We start from the raw sequence: 16,375 nt of genomic DNA, 5'->3' as shown, positions 1-16,375 counted from the left end.
CTGACGACGAACCCTCTCTCCATCATGGGACCTCGTCTTCCCCTAACCCTCAACCATCTGTTTCTTTTCACAGGAACCCCCAGGTTGCAGGTGACGATCTTCTGGGGATCAGCATGCCTTCCACCAGCAGCGCTAGGGGACGAGCATCGCCATCGCCTTGCCCTTCTGGAACTTCTTCGCCTGATTGCCTTTCGCGACGATCGGAAGATCGTAATGATTGTAGGTCATCACGATCAGAGGTTTTTTTGCCTAGAAGACACTCACACTCTAGAGTTTCGCGCTCATGAGACCTTAGGTCTCAACGCTCTCTTCGGAGGCGTTCCTTTTCATGAGGACGAGTCTCGCGTTCGCATTCTTCACGATTGCAAGCAAGGTCTAGACCTAGGTCCAGAAGCTCGTGTTCTAGATCGTCACGATATAGATCACTAGGACGGTACTCGAGCTCGCTAGGATGACGCTCACTTTCATGAGGGCAGCATTCGCACTCGCGAGGGTATCGTTCACGAGAACGACATTCTCGTTCGTGAGGCCGACGCTCACGTTCGCGAGATACGCACTCGCGGCATTCACACCGTTCTCAAATAAGAGCTAGACGCTCTGTTCACAAACATCACGATCACGAACTGCCCGTTCAAGGTGTAGATGTTCCTCGTCTAGAGGTAGAGGCAGGCGCACGCGTAGTCCATCAGCGCGTAGCCCCTCAACCAGACCTTCCAAACGACCTCAGACCGAACCTGATGATGAGAACGACCACTCCTCAGACAGGCGTCCAGCTAAACCCTCAGTGCCTTTAACAGCATGGGGAGTTTTAGCGAAGGGCTTGCCTACGTGACACTTGGAAATGCGTCCCGCTGTGACGCATTCTCCATCTAGAGTGGTCCCTACTCAGAGGCCTCCTTTGCCAACTTTGTCGGGCTTAGGTGCTTCTCTGGGGGAGCAGAAAGGTGCTAGACTTTCTTCTTCCTTTGTGGCTTCTAGTGCTCCTGTTGCGAGCACTTCTGCTTGCGAATCGCGTCCGTTGACACGGGAAGTTTGTGATTTTGTGCGTGAATCTCGCAATTTCACGAGCAAATCGTCGAATTTTGCGAGCAATTTCCAAGTAGATGTGTTGGAACATCAAGAAAGTGGGGATCCAACACCTTCCTCTTGCCCTTCTACGTCTTCCACCTCAAGTGGAAGACCAACACCCTTCCCAGAAGGGTTCAAGGAGCCTCCTAATAGGTTTGCAAATGTGCCTATTAGACCGGACCTTCCTCCGCGTCCGAAGGAACGTGTTCCTCTGCCTCAGAGGTTATCTCCTCCGTCGACTGGCAATCCTTCTGGAGTTTCACCCAAAGTACACTCTTCTAGGGGCCTACAGGGTGTACCTAGGGGTTCAGAGCTATCTCCATGGGCGTCAACTTTCATGTCCACTATCTTGAAGGCTCTGAAGGTGGCACCTCCACCGCCACAACCAACGACTGTTACAGTCAGGGCAACTCCTAGAATCTATCTGGAACCCTCGAACTCGTCAGTTGGGAGTCAAGATTCTTATATGGCCAACTTACCTTTTTTGCCAGTGAAAGCAAAGGAAGTCCTTACCAAGAAGCAGAAGAGACGGATGAGAGGCGTAACTCCACCTCACGCCGACATCATCCATCCTAGGACGAGAAGGGACATAGGCTCACCTTGGGAGATCACGATCCATCCCTTCAACCCTCAAGACATTGAGGTAGAGCCTCCAGATCAGCATCCAGTTTCTGTTCCTCTACCAGAGGAGGAGCCTCCAGCTCCAACTGCCCACCCTCCCCCGTTTTCCACCACAGATGAAGCTTCATAATGCTGAATCCCCTACTGCTGCTACCTCCGCGGTCATCCAAGGCACCGGAGGAAGCAGCAGGGCCTACCGGAACTGCGTCACAATCGGTCGCCATTCATTCCTATTTCTAGCAAGTTCTCTTGCCTCGCTCACATCTATCCTTCTATCACCCAGAGCTTCCTTCACTCCATCCATCCACACAAACCTTGGCCTTCCTCTCGTACTTCTCCCATCAACTCTTGTGATAAATACACACACACACATAAATATATATATATATATATCTTTATCTTTATTCATTCATTTAGTGCTAGAAATCACTGAGTGAATATTTTTGATATGGGAAAAAATTGAAGCTAAAATATATATATATATATATATATATATATATATATATATATATATATATATATATATATATATATATATATATATATATATATATATATTTGTTCATTCATTCATTTAGTGCTAGAAATCACTGAGTTGATATTTTTTATATGGGAAAAGATTGAAGCTAAAATTATATTTGAACATAAGTAACATGCAGAATACTTATTCAAATGAAATAACCACATGATGCCTAAAGGCATCTTATGTATTTTACATTGCTAAGAGGCTCCTTTAGTAAACTGAAATATCTTAAACTTACCAGTTCTCCATCTTGCAAGAGCAATGATCAATTATTATTATTATTTTTACTAGCCAAGCTACAATCCTAGTTTGTAAATCATGATGCTAATAAGCCCAAGAGCTCCTACAGGGAAAAATGGCCCAGTGAGGAAAGGAAATAAAATAAATAAACTATATATGAGAAGTAATGATAAAGAATTCAAAATAACTTCAGATCAGTAATAACATTGAATGTGAGATGTCATATAAAAACTATGAATACACTCATGCTGCTTAGGTAAAGGGCATTTGGCCTATATACATAGAATATTGTATATGGGTGTACATTACAAGCACTATGCTTGGTTTTTGTGAAGACAACAATACTGTACTACTTTTTAAACTCTGCGCTCCATTGGACGTAAATTTGGCATCTCATAGTTAGAATTAGAAAAGTATGCACTGTAGTTTGAAATGAAAGGAAAAGCAACCTATTTTTCAGCTCTACTGAGATACACTTAATAAAGTTTTACCACCTAAACTTCGCTTGATAAGAGAGTAAGCTAGCTTCATCACTCAAACCAATTAGGAGTACTATCTTAGATTTGGGAATACTATCTTGACAACTGTAATAATCTACAATACATCTATTTGATGAGATGAAAGGACAGTACTGATGTTTTATTTACTTATTTAATGTGGTTTATAGCAAATTTACATTTAAATGTAATTGTTTCTAATTATAAGATTATTATTGCAATCTTGTTACCTCTGACAAGGAGGTTATAATTATTAAATATAGTACTCTTGACTTCATGATTTTTATCACCTTATTCTTAAAGGATGTTCGTACTGATGTAGTGAAGAACTTCACGCTGAGCGAGGATAAAAAAAGCGTTGTGCATTTTATTGTAAAAGCATTAGAAGAAATTCGATCTGAGCTAGAATTGCCGTCCGGCGATAACCTTCAGGAGCCTCTAGCCACTGTTAGAGCTCAGTGCAAGCTTTCTGTAGCTCACAGAATTCTTGCTAACCAACATAACGGATATGACACACTGCTTAATCTTATGAAGAAAGTTCAGGTATGTTCATATTGTTCTGTGTGAATTGTCATTTATATGTTTTTCAAAACAAATATGAGTTTACACCTTGGATTTTCACAATGATAATCATTTTTGGAGTTCATCTTATTTATTATTCATTTGATACAGTAGCTAAGCTAAAAGTGATTCCCATACCTTAGAATCAACAACAAAAAGGTTTTCTTAATTGATAATTATAAGTTGGAAAAATTAAGCTTAAGGCAATTATATTTTTCTTTTGTCTTTTAATGGGTCACTTCTCAATGGCAATTGAAAATACAGTAAAGCTAAGTTAGATAGAAATTCTTTTAGTTCTGAATACTGTACAGCATTGCATATTTATTTTTGGTTATCAAAATCTTATTTTTACTGACTTCATGTACAAAAAAAGTTATTTTAAAATATTTAGTTTAAATTCTCATTGAATTTATTTAGGTAAAAGTGAAAGAATTTCATACTATTTGTTATGTTTATTGGATTTTTCAGACCTTACTGAGTATATTTCGTATTGCATTATATTTTAAATTCTGAACACAATGGTTTGCGATCAAGGATGGAAAATGTATAACATTGTGATTTCAGACATTATACTGTAGATACTTATGTTTAGCGTAATGATTTATTCATGATTAATATTCATTCAGGTATTCAGTATATTCAAAATGTCTTATACTCTTATGGATATGAATGTTAGAATGACAAAATTTATTTGTTGAAACCTTTGCTTTAGTACTTTTTTGTCTTCAGGATGACCCTGAGCTGCTAGAACAGACCTTGAAGGCAATGGTTGCTTTGACAGAGACAAATCCAGATGTTTTAACTCCTGAAGGAATTCAGTTAATGCATCAGCTCATTAATGATTGGAAATCAAGAACAAATGAACCTACTATGGCAGAATATTTGGTAATGTATTCTTTACAAAATATCTTTGCTTAAAAGTTTCATTTTATAATTTTATATGTTGTATGTTTGTATATATATACAGTATATATATACATATATATATATATATATATATATATATACATATATATATATATTTATATATATATATATACGTATATATATATATATATATATATATATATATATATATATATATATTTATATATATATATATATATTTATATATATATATATATTTATATATATATATATATATATATATATATATATATATATATATATATACACATATATATATATATATATATATGTATATATATATATGTATATATATATATATATATATATATATATATATAAATATATATATATATATATATATATATATAAATATATATATATATATATATATATATATATATATATATATATATATATATATATATATATATATATATATATATATAAATATATATATATATATATATATATACTGTATATATATATATATATATATATATATATATATATATATATATATATATATATACATATACAGTATATATATATATATGCATGTGTCTGTGTATTTCCTAAATGTAATCTAACAGTTTAGCATGTATCTTAAAAGGCCTTATAAAAGTAGCTAGGGAAATAAAATGATTCACTATACAGTATCTCGGCCAATACACATAAGAATTTCACAAAGGTAGTTTACTTGGGAATGGAAAAGTTGATATTACGTTGATGCAAAAAAGTTATTGAGGGGAAGATTATCCAAATTAAATTTTTTCTTGTTGCATTATAGTTTATATAATCTTGACCAGATCGGAGTTTGACATCTTGACCTAGGATGGTTATTTGTTGGTTGGTCTTTCTGTATTATCATTTTGATGATTAGATTCAGAAGAGTGTTGTCCACTATATCATTTTTAAAATGTCTTTTTTGGATGAATTCATTTTATTTGTTTGGTTTATGATGGCCAATTCCAGTATCTTTCTCCTGTATGAACAAGCACTTTTCAAAAGCAAAGATGACTCACTCCAGGTGATCTGATGCCCTAAGTCTAATATAAATTAAAATAATCCCTTTGTTGTATCATACAGTATCCCAAGACCATATGGAAAGCCCTTATTAATGTTCATCAAAGCAAAACTTTTATCAAATAAAGAGTTTGCAAATTACCCGGAGATTATGACAAAGGTTATTTTGGACAAACTGACTGATCTCTACCTCAACAACTATCTGAACACAAAAGCTCTGTCAGAGATAGCTTTGAGAATGCAGGAATTTTTTCTCATCTTAGAGACCGAGGCATCAGATTAACTGGTGTGAGTCTCTCTGCCTTTTAAAAGTGCTTGTCCGTACAGGAAAAAGTTTCTGGAATTGACCATTGTAAATCAAACAAATATGAATTTATCCAAGGGTCAACAGAAAGCTGATATTGTGGATAACACCTTTCTGAATCTGATCATGAAAACAATAACCCAGCCATACTGAACGTCAAATAACTATCCTAGGTCAAGATTAGTGGTGACATTGGTACTGTAGTAGTGTAAAGAAAAGGCAAGCCATTTCAAGGGAAATTAAAATTGCCATCATCAAGAAACTAGATAGCCATGAGAATATGGCTAATATTGCACATGCATATCAAGCAAATCAGTCAACAATTTGCGCGATTTATAAGACGACAACGAGGTATCCAATGACAACATATTATCCCAGGTATCAACTAACTCGTCTCCCTTCATAGTATCTTTATCACCCCAACGAAAGGGTTTAAAAACTTAAGTTCCAGTATTTTATTGTTTTCTTTATCTAATATTTACAGTACAATGCACTTTGCTATATATTTGACTGCATTGTATAATGTAGATGAGAGAGAGAGAGAGAGAGAGAGAGAGAGAGAGAGAGAGAGAGAGAGAGAGAGAGAGAGAGAGAGAGAGAGAGAGAGAGAGAGAGAGAGATATTTCTTTCATCCCAGACTCTCGAAACCTGTGAGCAAGTTCCTAGCGTTGTTTTAGAGGTTCCAAAGCCTCATCTCTAATGAAAGAGGTAGCTGTCAGCTCCTATGTCTATATGTGTATAGGCAAGTTATGAATGGCCGTCATATCTCAGAGTGAGTGAGTTTATCTTGCTAAATAGTCCTTTCGTGCGTACAGTAAAGTAAACCATTTCATATTCTAAATCAAAGTTATTTATTTTCTTCTACTGTATACTTTACCAAGCAGTATATTACAGTACTAATTTACGAATGAATATCTCATTTTTGTACGCTATGGCAACAGAAATTTTTTTTTTTTTTATTATTTCTTATTTTTTACATTTGTTTTTCTTTTTGATTTTTAATTTTCATCACTTTCAGTGATGATGAGTTACGTACGTTATCGCAGTCACCATCTCTACCTCCTCTCCAACCGTCTGTCTCCTACTGTGTATTAATTTCTACACCTGTGTGTGCGTTTGTGAATACGCACACGAGTGCGTTTGTATCATATTTGTTTTAGTTAATAAAGGACTTCAGATTCGCTGATATTACTTTCTTAGTTACATTTAATTGTCTTTCAATTTGTTGACGCTGTTAAAAATCATATGCACTCTAAATGCATTTTTGCTCTCTCTCTCTCTCTCTCTCTCTCTCTCTCTCTCTCTCTCTCTCTCTCTCTCTCTCTCTCTCTCTCTCTCTCTCTCTCTCTCTCTCTCTCTCAGAAAAAATTAAAAGACGTCTCTAACACTAACAGCGAAGAGAGAGAGAGAGAGAGAGAGAGAGAGAGAGAGAGAGAGAGAGAGAGAGAGAGAGAGAGAGAGAGAGAGAGAGAGAATTTATTTAAAGAGCATGTTAATGCTATGTTTAGAGAGAAACAGAAATAGAGAGAGGACTTTTTTAAGAGTTTGTTAAAGCTATCTCAGTTTTCTTTGCTTCCCTTTCTTTCTTTCTTTCTGTTTATCACGCTGGCCCTTCTCACAAATGATTGTTTCAGTGATCATATCGCCAACAATCTTGTCCTTTATCCCTATCAACAAAAGGCGTTCCATCTCTTCCAGGGTATTGCTACGACGTTTTGAAATAATGGTGATCCCCTTCGATGGTTTAACTGCTTTAATGGCTGCCTTCTGCTTGATGATCGTCGAGATCGTAGATATATTCCGGCCATATTGTTTAGCCAGATCACTCACATGCACACTGCTCTCATGTTTTTCTATAATTTCTTGCTTCAATTCTAATGAAAGAATTGCCTTCTTCCTTTTCTCATCACTAATACCTGTACTGAAACTTAGCTTATTAGGCTCCATGATTATAGGTAAAATAAAAAACGAAATGTGAGAAAAGGAAGATAATAAGCCCTGTTAATAACAGACCGAACAGAGGACAACCACACAATACACACAAGAACAGAGAACAGACCAACTCAACGCTCAATGGCGTCCCTCCGACGTGCTGCCATTTACTGGCATAAACAAGATTTACGTCAGATGTTGGAGCATGACTTCGGGTGTCAAGACAAAAATTTGATCGAATTTTACTTCGGATGTTGGAACAATCTTATGTAAAGACAATCGTAGGTAGAGGTTCCATTTGTATAGTGGTTGGGTAGGGTTGCCAGCTTGCATTAAAAGTCTAATGGGTAACCTTCCAGCTTCACTGAAAGATAATTCCTATAAATAACTACAGGTGTGTATGTCAAGAAAAATAGATTATATTTAAATTTGTCATATTAAATATAATGAATAGATAAAATATGGTGGGAAGACTCAGGTTTATATAATTAGGAAAAATGGAAATTACTAAAATTTATGATGTTAATGAGATGTAATTCATATTTGAGATTTAAAGAATTAGATTTTATTTTATTACAACTTTCCCCCTCTGAGATAGTGTGGTAATCCGCAATATGACTTGCCTCAAAATGAGCAGAATTTTAATGAGATTTACCTCTAGGTCACATGAAATCCCTCCTTTCCCAATTCAATTGGTTTTAGTCTTATAGACTTTTCTATGTCATCTTCAATACAGTATTGTGAAAACATTGAGGGGGAGGTCCTGAACCACTGAGCGTGGTTTCAATCCAGAGGAGTCGTGCAACATTCCCGCAAGGGGTGACTCCAGTAATAGTGGGTATAGGGGATGGAGAATGTTTTTTTAACTAGAAGCTTAAGCTTTGAGATATTAGCAATTTGATGTAGAGGTATGTACAGTATCAAAATAATGAATTTAACATAACCTGCTACTTGCAAATATATGGAAAGGGCTGATACTTCAGTCTTTGGAAGTTGTATTTTTGGGTATAGATCCAGATGCACTTAGTTTTATCCAGTATGATACTGGGGATGTATAGTATTTGAAATTTTGGAAGTGATCATAACACTTTGTGAAGAGTTAAACTGTACTCATTTATATATTTGTGGTAATCCACTCCTGGTCAAAGTCAGTTATTTTAAATTTGTCTATAATGAGTTGTCCCTTTCCAGGCTCGATGGTCAGTTGAGTGTTGCTTGAAACATGAAAAAAACCGTCAGAATTTGGTAGCAAATGGCTCATTGGAGGTTCTTACAGCATTGCTTCAAGCTCAAAGATCATGCTCTAAGGTAAGTGTTACTAAGTTATGGAAATTTTTACTTAATACTTTGGGTACAGTGATACCTTGAGATACGAGCGTAATGTGTTCCACGACCGAGCTTGTATGTCAATTTGCTTTTATCTCAAATCAATTTTTCCCAAATAGAATAATTGAAAAAAAAAAAGAATAATTCATTCCCACCCTCTTAAAAACACCCAATTTAATGATGTAATAATATATATACTGTATCTATATACTGTATATATATATATATATATATATATATATATATATATATATATATATATATATATATATATGTATACATATATATATATATATATATATATATATATATATATATATATATATATATATATATAGAGAGAGAGAGAGAGAGAGAGAGAGAGTGTGTGTGTGTGTGTCTGTTTGTTATACTGCTTTTGGGCGTTGTGTCACCCTTGGAGTTTTAGGTAAATTTTCTGTTTTTGGCCATTGTGTTGCCGTAGGAGTTTTAGATAACCTACGGATGTTAGTTCACTTGATTTAGGTTTTGGTTGATTTGATGTCACTTATTAACAGTTAGAGGATACAATTTCAAACTAGTGAGTAAACTAGGGAGTTCTTGACATTACTAAAGTAATACCTTGAGATACAAGCATCTCAAAATATGAGCAATTTGAGATACTGTACGAGCAAGCCGCCGAGCAAATTTTTGTATTGAGATATGAGCAAAAACTTGAGATACGAGCACACTTACAGATGCTGACGCTAGGTGGCCGAGAGCGTGGGAGCTGCTCTCAAGGCCTGTAATGCTTGTTCATTTAGCGTGATCTCCGACGCCTGAACACATCTCCGAGCATCGCCCGTACAGTTTGCATTATTTACATGTTTTTAATGTTAATTTGTGGATAATTAATTCAATAGTCATGGGTCCAATGCAAGCGAGTGGAAACCAGGGCAGTGATAAGAAAAAGTGCCTGATAACGATTGAGGTGAAACGTGAATAAATAATGTATAAATAATATAAATAGAGTAAGTGTACATGTACATACATCTGTAGATATAAATAGTGTATGTGTTTATATATATGATTTTAAAACTCTTATTCTTATAACAACATACGTAACTCACCTCTAACAATGACGATGATTTTGATAAATGACACTGAAACACCTGTGCAGTATAATGGAGTTGAAGAAGATGAAGATGATTTACTGTACAGGTTAATGAGAGCTTTACTGCTCCTCAAGTGATGCCTCATCGTCAGTTGATAGAGGCGGTGGATCGTCGACGACAGCTTCCGATAGAGCTGGAGAAACTGCAGGAGGCGGCGTAGTGGCTCAGTGGGAAGCCGGTGAGGCAGCAGTAGTATCTGATGCTTCTGCAGAAGGTTTTCGGCTCACTGAACATCGTGATGGGAAGTTGTTGACGTTTTTTCATCTGAGCAAAGATGTTCTTGTACAACGCCATTACACCGTCAATACAGTTACTAGATTCAAAGGCTCTGACCATATTATCGTTGATTTCCTGCGCCCTTTGTTGCATAGCCCGTGCCTGGTTGCAGAGCTCTTGCAAGTTGTCCTAGGTAAGGCCACATTCTTCAGCTTCGTCATCGTTGCCGACATCAGCTGCCTCTTCTTCCTCATTCACTGATCTTGTCATTTTGACAAGGTCCTCGTCGGTTAGGGGCTCCGAGTTGCACACGATCAGTGAGTTGACGTGTTCCATTGTCATGTCAGAGAAACCTTTGTTGGCTACTAACCGTGCGAGCCTCACAGCCTTATCTACAACGGAGTGGTGAACTTCGTCTGGCCTAAATCCCTCATAGTCATGAACAACTGGCCACAATTTTCTCCAACTTGCATTCAATATTTGCTCTTTCATCTCATTAAGAGCTTTCTGATTGTTGGCCAGGCACGTTGTAATGTTGTATTCCCGCCAATATTTCTTGAGGCTGAAGTCCTTGTTGCCTTCGTCGCTAGAGGAGATGAGGCTTTCTGTCGTAGACCTTGTGTAGAGGGCCTTGAAGGCCCGAATGACCCCCTGATCCATTGGTTGTATGAGGAAAGTGGTGTTGGGGGGCAGGAACTCCCTTTGAGCCCTGTCATAATGGAGGTCCATTGCATATCCTGCACAGTCCATCAAGAGGAGGACCTTAAAAGGCAGCCCATTCTCCGCAAGGTATAGCCTCACCTGCGGGATAAAGCAGTCCATGAACCAGTCGAGTGTGAGGGCTTTGGTTATCCATGCCTTTTCATTACTCATCCAGTAGACGGGCAGCAAGGCTTTGTTTTTGTTTTTCAAAGCCGGTGATTCAAGGACTAGTAAATTAAGCCGGGCTTGAGCATGAAGCCCGCGGCATTCCCGCACATGAAGAGAGTGACGCGATCTTTGTGGGCCTTGAATCCTGGCTTCTTCACTTCGTCCTTGTAAAGGAACGTCCGGGATGGCATCTTCTTCCAGAAGAGGCCAGTCTCATCCATATCGAACACCTGCTCCAGGAGATAGCCACCTTCTTTAATTAATTTCGGGAATTCGTCCTCGATGTAACGAAGAGCTGCCTCTTGGTCTGCCGAGACGGCCTCCCCATACAAAGGAACGCTGCGAAGGCCAAACCTCCTCTTGAATTTCTCGAACCAGCCCATGCTGGCAACAAAACCAGGTTTTTCTTGTGGGGCAGGATCATCATCTTCATCGTCGTCATCACCTTCGTCGTCTTTGTCTGATTTTCCTTCAGGAACGAGGGTTTTGGCTTTGGTTCGAATTATGTTGGTATCGAGACTAACGTTCTTTTCCCGACAGTCCGATATCCACATTGATAATGCATTCTCCATTTGCACAATCTTGTTATTATGAGGAGTCACAACGCACTTGGTGTCCTTGGAGAATGCTATTGAGGCAGTTTTACGGATTTTCATTTCATCTTTTTTTATGTAGCGAATCGTCAATTCATTCATTCCGTAAATGCGGGCAACAGATGCATAGCTAGTGCCTATCTTATGCATGTCCAATAATTTCACTTTCTTGTTCACCGTCATCATTTTTCTCTTCTTCTTGGGTTCACTAGAGGATGTAGAGGGTAGACGACGTTTAGGAGCCATTTTCAAGGGCGTCACAAGCACTATCTTGCACTATAAAAGCACAAGAAAACAGCTAAAAGTTCCATGCTGCAAGACTAAGCAACACGAGCGAGAGAGAACAATGAATGCGGTCTCCCTTTGTGGGGCGCACAGCTGGGAGAGATGCTGGGTAAAGCGTCTCGGGGGCTCGGCCAATCAGCTTGTGAAATTTTGTAGCCGAGATGGCCAGTGAAACAGAGAGGTGGATTTTGAGTTGCTCGCCATCTCCGTGTTGATACCTGATGTTCTAATGTACAAAACCCTGCCTTTTGCTAGCGCCCGCGTAACTTTTGCACCATTTTTTCTAATTTTTTATGAATATTTTTGAAAATCTGCGATGCACTGAGGCCGCAAAACTTGAGCCGCGAAATGGCGAGGGATTACTGTATACTGATGATATAGGTAGTAGGTTGGCCAGGGCACCAGCCACCCATTAAGATACTAATGCTAGAGAATTATTAGGTCCTTTTACCTGCCAGACAATACTACAATGGATCCGTCTCTCTGGTTACGGCCCATTTTGTCTTTGCGTACACATATACCTAATAATCTGGCTTCTTCTTTTCACATTCTCCTCTGTCTTCTTACACCTGACAACACTGAGATTACCAAACAATTCTTCTTTGCTCAAGGGGTTAAACTTCAGGTGAGCCGCGAACATTGAGTGGCAACGACTCATTCAACAGAGTAATCTTTCTCACAAGGATGTTTGGGTTTTCGAAATTAAGTCACCTTTTAGTGCAAACGATACTCTCTCTCTCTCTCTCTCTCTCTCTCTCTCTCTCTCTCTCTCTCTCTCTCTCTCTCTCTCTCTTTACGAAAGCAACTAACTTTATTTGCCTCTCTATCACTTAACTAATGAACAAAACTTATAAAATACTTACTGGTAATCACATACATTTATTAACTTATTTTCCTCTGACATCACAACCTTCCACTGTCTTCGATTGAGGATACAGTCGGGCATGCTGTTCTATCTTATTTCTCTTTCTCTTGTTCATTAATGTTTTTTATAGTTTATATATGATGGATCTAATTTAATGTTGTTGCTGTTCTGGAAATATTTTGATTGTTTATTACTTCTCTCATAGTTTATTTATTTCCTTATTTCCTTTTCTCATTGAGCTAATTTTCCCTGTTGAAGCCCTTGGTCCAACTTATAGCATCCTGCTTTTCCAGCTAGGGTTGTGCTGTTGCTTAGCTTGTACTAATGATAATTATATTTTTATTGTATAACACGATGTTCATACTACTTCACCCCTGGGGAAGATTCCCTTCTTAGATTTGAACATGCAGCCTTTACTCTTTACCAGCCGGCTACTCTTCTGCGTGGTTCTCTTTGATTTCATGTTATTACTTTTAGTAATTGTATCAGAGGGGATGGGTATACTTTTCAACTTTGTGGAAACTTCACTGGTATTCCCCATTAATACTTATTCCTACACTGTCCCAGTCTAAATTCTTAAAAACCCCTTCTAGACCTGCTGTGAATAGATTAGGAGAGATGGAGGTCTCGCTGTCTAACTACATTTTCACTTGAAGTTTTAGGATTGCTGTACTTCTTGTATAGATATCTTCAATTGTTCTAACTGGAAGAATTGGAAGTTCAGCCTTGCCTCTTTATGAGCCGGCTTCACTGTCCACTAATGATTCATATTGATCTCTTGCTATTACTTTTAGTAATTAGATCTTACAGAGAGGAAGGGTATACCTCTTAACTTTATGGAGATTTCCTCCCTCCTAAGGGAGACTCCCTATATAATAACTCAGAAGTTTGTAGCTGTGTAGGAATAAACTATGATTTAATATAATTTATATTTTTCATAGCTATACAAACCTGAGCCATTTACCAAAGTTCCCACCTCAACTGCCCTGCAAGTCTTTGACCAGGTGAGACTTGTGAGGAGGTGACATGAGCAAGAATCCCTTTGTTCCAGGCACATGCTCTATGGTTACCCAGCAATAAAGCATGATGCATTCAAACCAAATTTTTGATTGACCTGTCGTAGAAAATATGATTAACAGTAACCCCCATATAAATGACTCTGGTTTATATAGCTAAGAAAAATAAAATTGTATTAAAAATTAGTGTAAATTTAATTTTTGAGATGTAGGAGTTGGAGTAGGTTATCTATATCAGTCACTACCCTCATTGACTCGATATTTTGGGTGGTTGTACTTTGCACTGTGATTTGGTGGTACCAAAATATAGTCAAGGGTAAGGTCTTTTTCTCAAAAGTTTAGTTGTATGAAGCTTTTTTATGTTAAATCTGGTATATTTTGCCCAAGTCACATTGTCCCTCCTACCAGGTTATTTATTTGAAATAAAGCATAAATTTATAACCAAAATAATTATTTCAGTTCTTACCAGGAATTTATGTAAATTTCCACAGGCCTTCCTATTCACAATAGCTATTATCTTGTTGTATAATTGCCTACTTCATACTTTAGAAGAAATAGAAATGAAAATAATGGCAGCTTGGAATGAACACTATATTCTTGCTCTTTCGTTTCACCAGTGTTTCTTTCAAGAAGGAACAAGGGTTTTACATGTATCTTTTACATGTATCATGGCAAAACATTTGATTTTGTTTTATTTATTCTGGCCAAATGATTTTATTCTTTGAATGAATAGCACAACTATTCCGGTATCAAAATATTTAATTTTAGTTTAGAAACTACATTGCTTTTTGTGGAAAAAAAATCTTTTATAAAAACACATCTAAAATGGTTTATATATAGTATTGTGTAGGTCTAAACTTCAAGCTGCACCGACCTAATACCTGTACCGCACTGAACGTAGTCTTGAAATAAGTTTTGATTGAGATCAAAGAATGATTAGTTCAGTAATATGTAAAAGTTGCTCATATCACAACAAAATTGCCTTTTTTTCTTGTCTACTCACAGGTAGAAAAAGTAAAATCTAATATTTTCATTTTCTCATGTTGATGTATTAGTTATGAACATATCTTATAATACCTTCTCCTTGTCTTACATTTTAGGTGGTAAGAGCAACTTGTAAAGCTTTAAGAGCATTTACTCTGGATGATGACATCAGACAAGAGTTTAGCAAAGCTCACGAACATGCCAGGCAATTAGTAGAAGATCATGACCTCATTACCATCTGTTTAGGAATTTTGAAAGGTAAGTTTTTTAATGTATAATTTTGACATAGCATTTAGTCAGCTATAAAGGCACAATAATCATCCCATATACTGCTCTTCATTTCTAAAACCTTAGTCAAAGGCAGCTCACCCAATGCTCCCAAGAGTGTAGCGATTTGGAACTGTATGCTTTCCCACTGTTTGGCATAGTAAGACAGTCGTTAAACAAACACCAGGGCAAGTAATGTAAAAAGGGAAATAATAGTACCCCACTGGCTGCAGAGGGAATTGTTCCTAGAACACCTGCATTTGCTTGTGGACCAGCCAAGATCATTACCCAGGAGCAAAGATCTATTAAAACCATTACATATGCCAAGGTTTTACCAGGACCTCCCCATGCTAACTCTAAACACCTGGGGACTATCCTATGTCTCATTAGACCCAGCTTTTTAGGTAGTAGGTTGGCCAGGGCACCAGCCACCCATTGAGATACTACCACTAGAGAGTTATTGGGTCCTTTGACTGGCCAGACAGTACTACATTGGCCCCCTCTCTCTGGTTACGGTTCATTTTCTCTTTGCCTACACATACACCGAATAGTCTGGCTTATTCTCCTCTGTCCTCATACACTTAACAACACTAAGGTCACCAAACAATTCTTTTTCTCTAAATGGGATAATTACTGCACTGTAATTGTTCAGTGGCCACTTACCTCTTGGCCACTTACCTCGTGGTAAGGGTAGAAGAGACTAATTAGCTATGGTAAGCAGTTCTTCTAGAAGGACACTCCAAAATCAAACCATTGGTCACTAGTCTTGGGTATTGTCATAGCCTCTGTACCATGGCCTTCCACTGTCTTGGGTTAAAGTTCTCTTGCTTGAGGGTACACTCGGGCACACTATTCTGTCTTATTTCTCTTCTTCTTTTGTTAAAGTTTTTTTACTTTATATAGAAAATTTATTTTGATATAACTGTTCTTAAAATATTTTATTTTTCCTTTTTTCCTTCTCACTGGGCTATTTTCCCTTTTGGAGACCCTGGGGTTATTGTATCCTACTTTTCCAACTAGGGTTGTAGCTTAGCAAATAATAATAATAATAATAATAATAATAATAATAATAATAATAATAATTAAGGATAATAATTAATAATTAATATTAAATCTATAGCAGAGTTCTTTTTTTATACAGG

The 16,375-nt window shown here is 37.2% G+C and overlaps 1 protein-coding gene across 1 annotated transcript in view; it reads left to right on the top strand.

The window, feature by feature from the left end:
• The window catches only part of LOC137629638 (armadillo repeat-containing protein 6), a 62,088-nt gene that overhangs the window by 4,858 nt on the left and 40,855 nt on the right, over positions 1-16,375 (top strand). Inside the window, exons 3-6 of the mRNA XM_068361156.1 lie at positions 3,253-3,492; positions 4,240-4,395; positions 8,870-8,986; positions 15,083-15,224. Coding sequence (XP_068217257.1) covers positions 3,253-3,492; positions 4,240-4,395; positions 8,870-8,986; positions 15,083-15,224 — 655 coding nt within the window. The remainder of the gene's footprint in view (positions 1-3,252; positions 3,493-4,239; positions 4,396-8,869; positions 8,987-15,082; positions 15,225-16,375) is intronic.

This window comes from Palaemon carinicauda, chromosome 37, assembly GCF_036898095.1.
Source record: "Palaemon carinicauda isolate YSFRI2023 chromosome 37, ASM3689809v2, whole genome shotgun sequence".
Taxonomy (NCBI): Eukaryota; Metazoa; Arthropoda; class Malacostraca; order Decapoda; family Palaemonidae; genus Palaemon; species Palaemon carinicauda.
The sequence above is the reverse complement of the archived record's forward strand: the minus strand, read 5'-3'. Positions and strand labels throughout refer to the sequence as shown.